This window comes from Malania oleifera, chromosome 1 (genome assembly GCF_029873635.1).
Source record: "Malania oleifera isolate guangnan ecotype guangnan chromosome 1, ASM2987363v1, whole genome shotgun sequence".
Lineage (NCBI taxonomy): Eukaryota > Viridiplantae > Streptophyta > Magnoliopsida > Santalales > Ximeniaceae > Malania > Malania oleifera.
The window spans coordinates 140,617,606-140,632,925 of NC_080417.1; the positions used below are offsets into that span (position 1 = coordinate 140,617,606).

Consider the following 15,320-nt stretch of genomic DNA (forward strand, 5'->3'; position numbering starts at 1 on the left):
GAGCAAAAGTACCAAGCTAGACTTGATCGACATGCATCATTACCATGTTATAAATTTATAAAAGTTTCTATGAACTTATTGATTGAAAAGAAAGTAGATATCTACACACACACACATATTTAAAAAAAAAAAAGAGGGCGGCACCTCCTAACTTTATATCTACACATTATGATATGTTTACTATTTATGAGATGTAAGTAGTATTCACAACCAATCTAAATTTTATAAAAATGATCTTGCAGAAAAGAGATATGCTCATATAAGTAACTATCATATGAGCCCACACAAAGGTCTATCTAGCCTCTAATAAAGTAATGCTGAATTCATTGATTGTACTTCTTTGTTCATGTTTGCTCGAAGAAGTATTAGTTTCGTAGATGTTTCTTTCAGCAAAAAACCCTGGTTGTTTTGGATGAGGCAATGCACCATCACTGCCAAACATCAGAATCACAGATGACATGCTTGGCCTATCTTCTGGACAATGTTGTACACATAAAAGACTGATATGGACTGAACGCAACACTTCAATGGTGTTATAGGAGTCCTTAACCGGCACATCAATGAGCTCTAAAGACCTTCCTTCCATGTAGAGTGTCCATGCCTAATCAATTTGAAGCAATATTATCAGTACTGCTATATTACACCTTCTTTGTTGGATAATTGTAGTTTCAAAATGAAAATTTTCTCAATGACACCTACATGCCCCAATAGGCTATGGCAGTGGTCAGGATGACGAAATCCTCGGTTTCTCTTCCCACTCACTATCTCTAGCACCAAAACACCAAAGCTGTATACATCCGATTTCACCGAGTAGAGCCCTTCACTAGCATACTCTGGGGACATGTAGCCACTGCAGGTGATCATTAAACATAGAATCAAAATTAGGAGTAATAGGATGAGAGCACTATTTATGTCAATTTTCAAAAATACCTACTATGTTCCAACCACTATATTTGTGCTAGCTGTACTTTCTGTTTCTCCAAAACATCTAGCAATGCCAAAGTCCGAAATTTTTGGGTTCAATTCATAATCTAGCAAAACATTATCGGCTTTGAGATCTCGATGGATTATTCTTAGTCTGGAATCTTGATGAAGATAAAGTAGCCCTCGAGCAATTCCATTGATAATGTGGAAGCGCTTGGGCCAATTGAGCAACACGCTGGGACCTTCATCTGGCCAGTATTTTCATTCAAGTTAATTTCAGTCATGCTAGTATCTGGAACATTGACGAAAATACAAAATAATATTTTAACCTACAAAATCATGGATTTCCCATGAGAGCGAGTCTTACTGTTGGAATAGTAGTAGGAATACACAACTAGATATAGTCACTAAATGGGAACTACTTTACATCTACCACCCCCTAATCTTGTTCCCTATGACCTTGAGATTATTGTTCAAAACTAAACTCTGTGGTGCTAAGTATGTTGTTGCTCACAAAATGAAACAACATGAAAAGGGTAGAATGTTAATCAAACAAACATGGTATAAATTATCAATGTTTCAAGGTTTAAGGGTGTTACCAAAGAGAAAGTAGTCCAGGCTTTTGTTTGGCATATATTCATATACTAACATCCTTTCTTCCTTGTGAATACAACAGCCAAGGAGCTTCACAAGATTTCGGTGCTGAAGCCTAGCAATGTATTTAACTTCATTCTTGAACTCAGGAAGTCCTTGTCTAGAATTCCTTGAAAGCCTCTTCACAGCTATTTGTTGCCCTACTTTCAACATACCCTGGAAATTATCACAGCAAACAGTTTAAAATTCTGCCATAAAAAGACATGTGCTGCCTCCTTCTTTAATTATAACTACGCATACAAACACGCGCGTGCACACACACATATTGTGCAATATTATAAAATTTCACTCAGTATTTTATAAAATTTCATAAAGTTAGGTTTGGCTCCTGTCGGGAAAAATAGTAGAAGAAAAATGCAATTGATTGGATGGTACAAATGTTGGTCATCCAAGGCAAGATCTGGCACCATTCACATAGGTGAGGTTATCACAAATGGCTGCATCGCACTTTATTGATTATGCTACCTTATAAACAGGTCCAAAACCACCCTCTCCAAGTTTGTTGTCCACAGAAAAGTTGTTGGTAGCAGCAGCTAATGCAGCTAGTTCAAATGATGGTAACTCAAGGTCTTCCTTTCGACTTTCATTATTACTTCGTGGACCGTGTCCCAAATTTTCTGCAAAGCAGGATTGGAGATGATTAAGAATAGCAAGTAATGCTTAATTTTCCTAGAAGTTTTATTATGGTGAGAAGCTATCTTCACATGCAAGCTCATCACAAGTTCTGTTATGATAAAGGTGTACAAATAATAAATCAAGCCTAAAATAATTAGTCTAAAATTCTACACGTGCAATATATATTTATGCCTGTCTCTCTCTTTCTCTCATTGATGGTAATAATGATGTAGACAAGAGTTTGGCTATGAATACCATTGAGAATTCACTTGTGAGTTTGTTTCATATTAGAAAAAATATAATGACAAAATGGGATAGCAGAAGGGGTAAGGATAGACCTAAAATAACTTGGGAGGAGATAGTAAGGATTTAATAACTCTGAATCTGTCAAAAAAAAAAATGATTCATGATCGCATAAATTAGCGAAAAATGATTCATATAGCTGATTCCACCTAGTGGAACTTAAAACTTGGTTTTGTTGTTATTGTTATATACATGGTTGGAACCAAGATCCACTAGATTTAAACTCTTGGATCAAGTTGGTACTAACTCAAGTGTATCAAGCCCACCATGGACTCTTTCGAAATGAACCTGAAACCAGATTGCTGACAACTATAAATGACTATCAATGTCCTTTTCTACTCATTCATTCATCTTTCTTTTTTTTTCATTAGGCAGCTGTAGTCCATTTCAAACCGGGTATAAGCTTGCTGAATGGAACTAGGGCTATGTCATTTTGGTAACAACAGAGAGATTCCCAATAAAAATAATTAGCCTTGTACAGTTCCTTCTCTGATTTCTTAATGCCAGGGGAGAATGCCCATCTGTAGAATAGGCTTGCGGTTGGAATTAGGGGTCCCAAATGCCAATGGATTTGGAATTGAGATTTTAAAGACCCCACTAGTCGACACATATTATTCCCCACAAAAGCAAAAGCTTAAAATTTCACAAGTACAGACTGAACTAATTTGAAGTAGAAGTGCTGGAAGAGTGAATTTTCTAACTGCAATGAGCAGTGGTCTACAATTATAAACAAATAATTCACCATACAATCGAGCGGTCCTCTCTCAAAAAATGCCCATGCAATTGAATCCAATGATTTACCTCGTCTAATTTGCTTTTTTCTTCTCTTTTTATACAAGATCAGGGCTATGCCAAGGAGCAGAGTTGCTGTAATTAGCAAAAAGGTGATCACTACGACCCTCGTTCGTTTCTTGACATTGGACCTTGCCTTAGCCTTAATCTCCGTCTTCTTTGCTGGATCTGGAGATTCTACACTTGGTCCAATCAAAAGCCATAAAAGGGTTAAGAATTTAAGACTTGCTTAAGAAAATAATAGATGGACGAACTTTCGTGAAACGCATAAAGTTCATGAAGTCAATTTCATGCAAAACATACCTAGTTCTGATGCAACCACCCTAATGTAAACATCTTGCTCAGTCTCAGTGAACTGTCTCATATCAATCAGGTCCCCAAACCAGAGCAAGCACCCTCTCCCTCCTCCTCTGATATCTGTATTTGTGTAAGCTGTACACGAGCAGTTCTTTAGGCACAAACTCCTACATTCCTCAAGGTTCATGCTCTCGTTAAACCAGGAACCGCGTGTGTCCGGCACCTTCACACCAGAATGCTTAAAAAACTCATCTCTGTTTTCGCAACCGAGGGGCCTCCTTCTAACACACCCACCTGACCAATCTGTTCTCTTCCAATGTTTTGGGTATTTTGGCACAAACCCTCTCAAACAAACACACACTGGCAAGTTGTTAATGTCACAAGTAGCATAAGCACCACATAGTCCATACCTGTCACAACTATCCATATTCCCGTAAGCATTCCAACTGCCGGTTAAATTAGCCCATATGAATCGCTGAATCATTCCATTTGGAGTTAAGACCACCTTTGAAACGATTGAGTTATCAAGGGTCTCACAGAAGTAATACATCTCATTCTTATTGAAAACAAAACCATATTTAATTAGAGGATTTGGTTTTTGCTGGGGAAACCCACTAAATCTCACGCCATTCCATGGTCCTGAACGAAACTGTACAACTGAATTACTCCTCAGGAACTCCTGCGGAAACCCATTAGGGTCAAAGCGATATGTATAATCACCCGGAGATGGATCGTCACTGCTCTTCCACGATGTAAGATACCAATCATGTCCTGTGATTATGTTCCGCCCGAGCTTCATGCCTGGCAGAATGGCATGACATGGATAGTCAAAACTTTGCCAAAGGTTGTCTTCAGGGTTGCCTTCATTTCTATTCCTCACTACTAGATTTCCCGAGTCCAAAAGCTGAACAACTGGATCATGCGCAGATCTTGATATATTTGAAGACCAAATTATGTGATTGGTGCGATTGGAAATGACTAGAATTCCGTGGTCAGTCACCTTCAGAACTCCAGATGAATCTGTGAGCGGCGTATCTCTGTTGGCGACCCAAACAAATGGGTCAATTGGAATTCTCTTGTACCATATCCCGAAATATCGTTTCTTTGAATCGACAGGGCTGAAAAATCCCATTTCGAAGTTTCCCCCAGCTGAAACTACGGTTTCACCATCTCTAATGGATCGATTTGCAGTTGTGAGTATATCAGCTGCCGTGGACAGTACCCTTGAGATGTAAACCACGTAAGAACACCAGATCAAAAGTGTAAGAAGGTTTGCCATTAACATACTCACTGCTCATTGGAGGCACAGTCGTTTAAATTCCTAGATAATTCGAAGAAGATTGATTTGATAGTATTTTGCAAAATATAGTAATCTATCATTTTCAGTGGATTGATTAACGGCACTAATGCAGCTTAATTAATTAATACTGCATCTACTCATCTCAATACATAAGAACACTTTACATGTTAGGAATTGTGTTGTAGGATTTGAAGGATTGACATTCTATGATATTAAAGAAGGTGCGCAAAGAGGAGCGCATAAAATTTGAGATATCATAGTTATAGACAGCCAATCTTTGCCATTATAATCTTCTCACGCCCACATTCAAGGCACACTTACCAATTTTCTAGCTAATTCAAAGGAGACTTATTTTTCAGGATTTTGCAAAACATGGCAACCTATCATTTTTAAATAGATTGATCATCATTTTAAGTGGATTGATTATTGGCACTAATTCAACTTAATTAATACTGCATCAACTCTCCATATAAGAACGTGTCCCATTCATATCAAATTTGTAATCGGCTCACGTACGTGTTATAACAAAATTACATTAAGTCTCGTCTAGCCTTACTCATCTTAATATGCAAACACACTCATCTATCTAGTGGTCTACTATTTTTAGACTCTTGATTACCTTGACAATACTAGGGCATGTGCTATTGTTACCTCATGTGTCAAGCAATATCAAAAGACGATTTGTCATGAATTATCTAGTTAAGGAGGGAGCACATACAAGATGAGATATTAGAGAACATGCTTGACATAGGCAAGGATGGGCATGATTGGTGTCATTAACTTTGACAACTTTTGCTACAATAGCAAATTTCTGTTGATGTTTTCATATGGTTAAAATAGGTAAATGTCAAGTGTCTCAATGTCATGTGGTGCATACCTATGTATGGGATATGCATGTCATGGTTAAAGGAAAATAACATAAGAACACCATATCAGAAGTGTCTGAACCCGTACCATTAATATCCTCACTCCCCCATTCAAGCTACGTGCACTTATTTCCTAGCTAATTAAAAAGAGACTTATTTTTTAGGAATTTGCAATATATGGCAACCCTCATTTTAAGTGGATTGATTAATGGCACTAATGTCTCTTCATTAATACAACATATACTCTCTAAATAAGAATGCTCATATCTTCTGCATTGTAAAAAATCTACCAAATAAGTAACCGAGTCACATTGCTCACGCATGTGCCGCCACAAAATTACACCAACTCTTATTTCTATTTTAATTAAAGATTCCATTGAAGAAAGAATAAATTCTAAAATAGCGAATTTTATGGAAATTAGATATTTTTATTTATATTATTATATTAGAATTTGTCTTCATCACACTTCTTTGTCTTCCAAGGAAATGAAATGAACTTAACTCCTTCCCTTTTCTATTTCATTTCCCTTTTTCTATTTCATTGGCATGACACCTCTTCTCCCAAATGGAATAATTATCTCTCAATCCTAAAAATACAATCCTTATATTTGTGTATAACTATCACTAAACTCCAAAGCCATAAGCTAGTTGAAAATAGGGATATAATAACATCCTAGAAATGGATGTTTAGTATTGTTTTTCCCTAAAAAAAAATCAAATTTTCTTATCGTTCTTATTCTAGCATAAGGAATCATTCTTGGGTTTGAAGAATCATATTCTCCTTAACAGAGAATGTTGATTTGATAATTATCTAAAAACAGGTCATTCAAGGTGTGCCCATTACAACTCCATAATTAACCATATTTAAAAGAATTTTCTTTTAAAATACATTTGTATGTTATGCCCCTTGAAGTTTGATCAAACAATTCTCTTGCACATGTCATAGGTGCAAGAGCATAAAATCACAACACATTGCTTATTGACAATTGTAAGTGTGGTGGATCAAAAGAAAAATTCTATGAATTAATATAAATAATATAGGAGCCCAACACCAAAACTAGTAGCTACACCAAAGCACTTGCACCCAAATTCAAACATACATCTCACTGGACTCAAGGAGAACCCATAATTACAATGCAATTAAACAGTATTTATAATTTTTAATACTTAAAAAAAACTTTTTTCATAAGTAATTCAAAATGATAATTACTTGAAATTATGTGGTTTGTTGAAATTAATTTTGAGATGCTCTACAACTAGTGAAGGAATAAAACTCTAGCATATAATTGAACACAATCATTGGATGCACAAGTGACTAAAAGTTTTTGGTAAAAATTTAGCGCCTAATTAACATTTTTCTTCAAGAAACACTGTAAGTCCAACCATATTTATTTTACATTTCAAAATTTTCAAAAAAATATAGAATTGTCACTTTAATTTTGAGTTTTTGAATATTTGTATAGAAAAGTGGAAAACAATTAAAAGATTTTCTAACTTTCATGTACAAATGTAGAATTTGAAAAAAAAAATAAGGTGTCATTTTTTTTTTTAATTATTTGAAAAACTAGAATTGAAAAATTGAAACCATACATTTCAACAACAAATAAAGAGGCCCTCTAAGATGTTGCTCCTAGAAAACAATATAAGCAACGGTTTAGGTCATTTTTTTTAGGCACCTCTCTAAATGATGATGGCATAGTTAATTTTTATACTTACTCCCAAGTTTAAAAATTGCAACCTCTAATGTAAAAGTTTTATACTTTTACCATTAAAAAATTAAATTACATCAAAACTTAAAATGTTTAGAAGATACCGTGCTTGAGTTATTCTAATTGTTTTATTAGAATCAATTTATTGAGCATCTTATGTTTGAGAATAAAATTTTTAGGATTATAATTCACCATTATAGTGTTGACATAACATGATTGTTCTATTGTTATTTCAATAAAATTTCCAAATTATCTCTAAATCTAACATGTAAATACTATTATATATATGAGTTCACAAATAATTATTAAGATAATTTGTATAATATTATTATTAATAATAAAATAAGAATTAATAATTATTACAAATGAATAATAATTAGAAACGTGCACATGCTTCCTTCAAGTCAATTTAAGTGAAAAAAAAATACATGCAATTTGATTAGGTAAGAAGAAAGTCTCACCAATTCAAACACACCTGCTCGACTCAAAATATGCCTTAAATCTAACTTGGAAATACATGCAACTGGTCAAATAAGAAAAAAAAAATCCCTCAATGATGTAAACCCTCAACACATACTTATCCTATGCGAGACAATTTTCATAAATATACTGTAACCAAAGAATCTTCAATTATCATGAACTTCACATCTATTTTACCTTTATGCGGAAAATAAAAAACCATAACATAAACTTCACATACCAGAATTAGTCATGCCAAATTAACCAAGAAGTACACCCGAAGAAGCTATAGAAATTGTTTCTCCCACTTTTCCTTGGTCTCTTTCTTTCCTTCAACATATTTATAAGATTTCTTGATGATCAGAGAGCAGATGCAAAGAGAGGACAATTTCCTATATGCCTTTCTGTTGGAATTGGTGTATTCCCAAGAGGGGGGTGAATTGGATATTTAAAAATTTCTCGTAAGTTACACCAGATGATAGCAGTATTACACAACCTAGGATCTGTCTAGAGCGCATACCAATTCAACAAATAAACTATTAAGTGGATATGTAAGTAATTAAAGCAATCTCAGTATGTCAAACATTCAAAGCAATAAAAATTAACCTACAGGTATAGAAAGTAAATTGCAGAAAATAAAACTGACACCAGATATGTTATTGGGGTTCGGCCAATATTGTCTAAATCCCCACCTCAAGCTAATACGCAGGAGGATTCCACTATGGCTCGCTTAACGGGTGGAGCGGCACCTAATACAACAACTTACAGAATGGTGCACCCAGTTCTCTTAATCGGGCCTGAATCAGTCTGGTGCTCTCCTAACCGGGTCTGAGTAAGTCCGGGACTATTCACGTGACTAGTATCCCTCTTCTAAACACATGTCGGGAATACACCAAATATAACAATTTGAGTACAATCAATGTATACAAATACAATGCTTCTATGCTAAGCAGATATGTACCGATGCACTCAAACAATAACCAATGCACTCCTAGATAATGATATTTTTGCTCAAGTGAGATTGGTCAAGTGAAATATCAACACACAAAAAAATGTGTATATCAATATACATGTGGGTAAGACCTTTGATTCAAGATATTATAATTAACAAATCATCGAAGGAACTTGAGAAACCTAATCAAATATTCTCAACAAATATTTTTCAATATAATGCCCAATAAAGATTAGCATAAAAGCTTGCAAGCTTTAGATACTTGCAATGAAGATGCAAGACCTTAAGCAAATCTAGAGTTTTCCAAATCAATATTTATCAATATAAAATACTACAGGAAAAAACTCTCTAAGCTAACTCTCAAAAAATAATTTTCAAAAGATTATGCAAGATGAGAGTTGTACGCTTGAAAATGGATGGAAATATGCACAATACTCAAAAGTTCAAACTCTCTTTCAAGTTGAAATCTATTTGCAAAACAAGGAGTATGAACAAATGATTCTTGTAATGACCCGAAAATTTAAAATAAATAGAAAATATGATAAATGAAATGGATTAATGGATAATAAAGGAAAAAGGAAAGAAATTAGAAGGAAAAGCAGGCCTCGTTGACGAATGTCCTGTATTCATCGACGAGTGTCCTTCTAAGCTCGTCGACTAAGTTTGTTTATCGTCGACGAATGAATCTCGAGAGAGTATATTTTGGAACTCTGAATTTTGTCGACGAAGGTATCTTCTCGTCAACGAAGTCTCTATAGTGCCTCGTCGATGAATCGACGTGTTTCGTCGACGAAGCCCTACCTATAAATTGAAATTCTTTCATTTTTCAACGTGAAACTTGGGAAAATTCTCCTTCTCTCTCTAGAAAACGATCTCCAAGCCTTCTCTCTTCAATTTTGGGCTAGATTTGACCCGGTTTGACGATTCAGAACCGCCATGAGATTCGTAGGATCATTCTCTTCAAGGCTGGAGCTGATTATTGGGTTTTGAGGTTTGGGAAACATCCCAAAATCAGGGTAAGTTCGTTATTTTGGGATTTTCTTAAGGAATGTTGTTATTTGGAGGCTAGGAAGTAGTAAATAAGTATTTTCCTTAAGATTTAAGTTAATTGGAATTTATTTTAACTAAATTAGGATTTTTGATTTAGGGTCCAAGTGAACGTTGTGGGTATCAGTTTGGGGATCCTACATGTAACGACCTGCTATTTAACTTGGGTTTTCTTTTTATACTATAACATTTATAATGCTCTGATACCACATTGAATTAAACCCAACCATCAACCTAAGTAGCGAGAAGCAGAAATCAAATGTACATAACCATATGTAATTATATACTATACCAGAGTGCAAACATGTTTCCCAAAATATATATATATGCATGTTTTCCAAAATACCCTCAACTGGCTAGGGCTATACAAAAATACTCCCAAAAATACTCACTTTACTATTAGGGCAATACTGAGACCCTTCTATCTGCGAGCCTAATCTACTCGCCTACTTGGATCACCTGAAAAATGTTAAAGTAATGGGATGAGCCAATGCTCAGTAAGACGAAATATGTTATTGCTAGTGTGTGGCAAATGAGTTCAATACTATGAAAATCTATTACTATATAATCATGTATCTCTGAATCTGTAAAATACAATACAAGTAATATAAACCACCACCTATTACTTAACATTTCTGAACTTTAGGTTTCTACTCAGAATACTTCTAATATATATTTTGTCTCTGAAAATCTGTATAAATATAGTAATAACTGGAAACTTCCCTGTGGATAATTGTATGTCATGATTTAACCCCTCATAACAAGGTTGTGCGGCCCGTAGGCGGGATCTACCTTGGCTGGCTGACCAGAATAAATCACTATACTCCATAGGTCTTATTAGCCCTCCTCAACCCACATCTGATGGGGAGCCTGTCCACTCGTGGGCTCTATATGATCAACCTTTATACCACGTATTATCTGAATAGGTGGTTGCACTCTATATAATGTATACAGCTACGGCACCATACTATGTAAACTGTATGGTCCGGTAAAGTCTGATACTATATAATACATTTCTATATACAACTATCTATTTTACCATGATTCTATAATAACTGTATAAACCATGACGCTGTAGAAAGTTGTATCTATATCAACTGTGTTTTTGTAATTAATTGTAAATCTATATGTCATGGTACTGTAAAACTGTATAATCATGGTATTTCTGTAATTGCTGTAAAATATATTCACTATCTATATATTCTGAAAACATAACACTGAAAAATATTGTGGAACATGTTTTTGTACTATATCTATATTGTCAAGCCACACGGTAATTTTAAAACATATTAAACAAACTTGATAAACTATTTAAATTTCTGCTGTGAATAATAATCTGGTAGTAATGTATAATTCATACTGAAAACATACTAAGATTGCCTAATATAGGATATTTCCCTTACCTGTTTTTTGCTAAAACCCCCCTACTATAGCGGATCCTACATCCGCAGGACTCTCCACTCAATACCTTAAAAACAACAGTTGTCAAAACAGAATATCAATATTTCTTTGCCTACATCATTTCCTACAATTGTCAGAAGGCCAAAAATTGACTAAAAGGCCTTACCCTGATTCTGGGAAGAAATTTGACTTGATCCCACCGACAATCTGCCCTAAAAGACTTGAAGAGAACTCTGCTAGGAGCATCGTGGTGGTCTCAAATCGTTAATCCAGTGACTGACGAGGCTGAAATCGAAGAGAGAAGGGAGAAGGGTAGTAAAGGAGAGAGAAGAGAGAATCCGCGCTGAAATTTTTGCGTAAAACAGAGTTTAAGCACTATTTATACTGCAGGATTCGTCGACCAGCCACGTCACCTCATCGACGAGTCTTGTAGAAAGTTCATCGATGAACCTACACCCTTGTCGACGAATTTCAGATTTCTAAAAATCCTCTTTTGGTATCTTCTCGTCAACGAAACTTACCCTCGTCGACGAGACCCTCTTTGTACCGTCGTCAACGAATCCCCTGTGTTCGTCGATGAGACCATGAGAAAATCCCCTGAGTTATTATATTCAAAATGCAATGTCATCAAAGAAGTTGACTGCCTCCTTCTATTACTGTTTCCATTTCTCTTCCTCTTTATTATGTAAATACTATTATTCTTTGGTTCATTACACTACAGGCGTAGTTTGAAAGTCAGGTAATGGAGAAATTTATTTATTAAATCAGGTTTTTCAAGAATTAAAATGGATTATATGTTATTTAAATATATATATATATATATATATGTTTATTTGTGGGTTTAAAATGCCAACCATGAAATTTAAGTTTTATGAACCTAGGATTGCTTATATAGTTATGTATATGTGAAAGTAAACGAATGAAAGTGAAAAGGAATTTTCTAAGGAATTATGTAAGGAATGAAATGTATTTTTAGGATATAAATGTTAAATGTGGGTTGGCTTATTTTGTAAGGAATGTATATGAATTTTACTGTTAAAATTGTGTGGCATAAGATTCTGTGCAAATATATGTTAAATGTATGAGATGCAGGTTAAGTAATGCTTTATGAATAAAATATGAAATGGACAATGTTGCTTGTGTATGTTAAATGCAACCATGTAAATGTAAGATAGCTGAAAGACAACCATGTTAGCAGATTCTAGCACATTTCTATGTGAACTAGCTGTAGTAGATTCTAGCACATTTCTATGTGGAAACTAAAAAATAATGGCTAAAGGCTAGCTATAGTATGAAGGAATGAAATGAAATTTTATGCAATGAAATGACAATGAAATGAAATGAAATGACAAATGTGAACGATGTAAATGGGAAAGAGTCACTTAAAGTGAAACGAATTGCAATGTTTAAGCTATGAACATGAATGAATGTGTATGAATATATAATGATAGAAAGGAATGATGTACTATGATATTAGAAGTATGTATGTACGTAGAACATGTTACAATTGGTCGGGGTGTACTCTTCGTCTAAGGGCTTGCTGAGTAAGGCGAGTGCGCTAGTAGCTTTAGATGTGGCAGTAGCTACATAACGTACTAGGGTAGAGGGAACCTACTTGTATGGGCGGGTAGAATTCCCTATCCTTAGGGCCTTTTCCACTAAACTATTGTTGAATGTGTGAGTACGAGATCAAGTTAACACTTAAGGGCTTACCGAGTAAGGTGAGTGCTCTGGTATGCTTTAGTTATGACCTTAGGGTTACCTAAGTATCAGAGTAGTGTGGTGCTACTTGTATAGGCGGGTAATCACCCCTATCCTTAAGTAATCTCATGGGTTAAATATTTGCATGTGATTGATTAGGTTCAGAAAACAATTTCAATGCTATGTGATGATTTGCAAATGTAATTAAAATGATATCTATTTACCTTAGGTTAGCCACACGCTGTTTTAATATGTATGTTTCTTCCCTTACTGAGATGTGTCTCACTCGAATATGAATGTTTCCTTTTCAGGACATCCTCGAGATTGGGCTTAGGGAGCTTGAGGGTATTTAGTGTTTTTTAGGACTATAGAAACAGGGTCTATGTCGATAATATTTTGGGAATGAAAATGTTTATGTTTTATGTCTTTATGTTTTAAGTTTGTGGAGAAAAGAATGTCAGTGAACATACTGGAATGTTATGGAGTATATATTTATGAAATGCAGGTAATGGTTGGTTTTTATGGATCTATAGGTAGAAAATAGAAAACTCTGGTATTACGGTATTATAGTATTACGGTATTACAGTATTATGGTATATATTGTATGGAGATTAAGCTTATGTTTTCCGTTGCGTACGTATGTTATGGATTATGATTTATCAGGATATTATCAGGTATACTGCACCGATCCCAGGTTTAAGGGTTCGGGGCATTACATTATGGTATTAGAGCAATGATTTTGGGGATTTTGAGAATTTAGGAAATGATTTATACCATAGTATAGGAATAAGTTAGGATGAAAATAGGAGACGAATAGGTTAGGTATTGAGAAGCAGGTATGGTGTAGAGAAGTATAGGATTTTGTCTTATAGCTTGGAGGCAAAAATCCCTTGGTGGAGTTTTGTGATTTTCGGATTCAGTCAATGGTTTCGGAAAACCACGAAAAATCCATCGACGGTGATGTTTCCTAGCCGTGAGATTGGTCCTTATATGGAGATTTTGGATTTTTATTGGATTTAAGTAAATGATTATGATATTTGAAATTATGATATGGAATTCTTATCTCTTTTCTGTCCTATTTTCAGGATGGATTCTGGAGATGAGAATGTAGAGACTGAAGGAAGAGAGGATTCAGTGACCTCTAGTGAGGAAGAAATAGATACCTCTAAAGTGCAGCGAGGTATCGTCCATCAAATTAAAGCAGAAATGAAGAAGGATCCAAAATAACAAAACTGTTGACCTGCAGGATAGGGCCATAGTATTAAAGAGTTTATGAGGATGAACGCTCCAGCCTTTATAGGAGGACCTGATCCTGTGGTTGGAGAGAATTGGGTACAGGAGATAGCGGAGATTATGGTTGTACTCAACTGCACCGACGAACAGAATGTCCGCTATGTAGCTTTTAAGATGATAGGAGAGGCGAAGCACTGGTGGCTTTCTGCGAAGCTGCTGGAGGATCAGAGGGTAGTAAGGATAGCTCTTACTTGGAAGATATTCAAGGAGCTGTTCTTTGACAAGTATTTTCCTTCATCTGTCAGGGAGGAGAAGATTGAAGAGTTTACTAATTTGACCCAGGGAGATATGACAGTTGCGGTTTGTGCGGCTAAATTTGCGAAATTGTCACGTTTTGCTCCATTTCTAGTCCCAAATGAAGTAAGGAAGGCCAGAAAATTTAAGAAAGGCCTGAGGTGCAGAATCTACGAGCTGGTGGTCGGGTTTCAGGTCCAGATTTTTTCAGAATTAGTTGATAAAGCTTCGGTGCTAGAGAAGAGTATCTAGAGCAGCACTGAGCCTACAGAGTAGAAGAAGAAACCTACACCATCTGGTTTTCAGTTTGAGGCCAGTCAGGGATCAGCGAAGAAAGGAAAAGAAGCAATGGGCTCCTTATGTCTGAAGTATGATAAGAGGCATAGGGGCGAATGCTGGTATGGCACTCCGAATTGCTACAGGTGCGGTAAGCTAGGGCACCACAGGAAAGATTGCAGAGAACCTTTGCCTATGGTAGCTGCTCAGAATCAGGATCGAGGAAAACAATAGGTACCGCTTGGAAGAGGTGGTCCACCCTGACTGTATACACTTTGAGCTGAGGAGGATGCCATGAGAGAAGTAAGTATGAGATGATTTAATTTAATGCATTATGATTGAATGATTTATATGATGATATGTATGTTGAGTTCTTATAATGGTAGTTAGCAAATGACTTCAAGTAATGTGAAAGGATGTTTAGCTAGTAAAATTTCGAGGATGAAATTTCTTAAGGAGGGGAGAATGAAATGACCCAAAATTTTAAAATAATTAGA

The 15,320-nt window shown here is 35.4% G+C and overlaps 2 protein-coding genes across 2 annotated transcripts; one reads left to right on the top strand and one right to left on the bottom strand.

The window, feature by feature from the left end:
* Positions 1 to 204: 204 nt before the first annotated feature.
* On the bottom strand, positions 205 to 4,920 carry LOC131152102 (G-type lectin S-receptor-like serine/threonine-protein kinase At4g27290). Its single transcript, XM_058103749.1, has 7 exons — positions 3,592 to 4,920; positions 3,298 to 3,465; positions 2,044 to 2,195; positions 1,524 to 1,734; positions 935 to 1,172; positions 700 to 850; positions 205 to 601 (listed from the first exon to the last, which is right to left on the bottom strand). The coding sequence occupies exons 1-7, from the start codon at positions 4,868 to 4,870 to the stop codon at positions 293 to 295; spliced, it is 2,508 nt and encodes an 835-aa protein (XP_057959732.1). The 5' UTR covers positions 4,871 to 4,920; the 3' UTR covers positions 205 to 292.
* A 9,378-nt stretch (positions 4,921 to 14,298) lies between these two features.
* On the top strand, positions 14,299 to 15,057 carry LOC131149335 (uncharacterized). The gene is made up of 2 exons (XM_058099707.1): positions 14,299 to 14,742; positions 14,854 to 15,057. The coding sequence occupies exons 1-2, from the start codon at positions 14,299 to 14,301 to the stop codon at positions 15,055 to 15,057; spliced, it is 648 nt and encodes a 215-aa protein (XP_057955690.1).
* Positions 15,058 to 15,320: the final 263 nt, after the last annotated feature.

Coding starts and splice junctions, on each gene's coding strand:
- LOC131152102 (XM_058103749.1), bottom strand. CDS start 4,870: ATGTTAATGGCAAACCTTCTTACACTTTTGATCTGGTGTTCTTACGTG. Junction 2,196..3,297: donor AAAAAAGCAAATTAGACGAG/GTAAATCATTGG, acceptor CCTGCTTTGCAG/AAAATTTGGGACACGGTCCA. Junction 602..699: donor GCCATAGCCTATTGGGGCAT/GTAGGTGTCATT, acceptor CAAATTGATTAG/GCATGGACACTCTACATGGA.
- LOC131149335 (XM_058099707.1), top strand. CDS start 14,299: ATGAACGCTCCAGCCTTTATAGGAGGACCTGATCCTGTGGTTGGAGAG. Junction 14,743..14,853: donor AGCTGGTGGTCGGGTTTCAG/GTCCAGATTTTT, acceptor TCTGGTTTTCAG/TTTGAGGCCAGTCAGGGATC.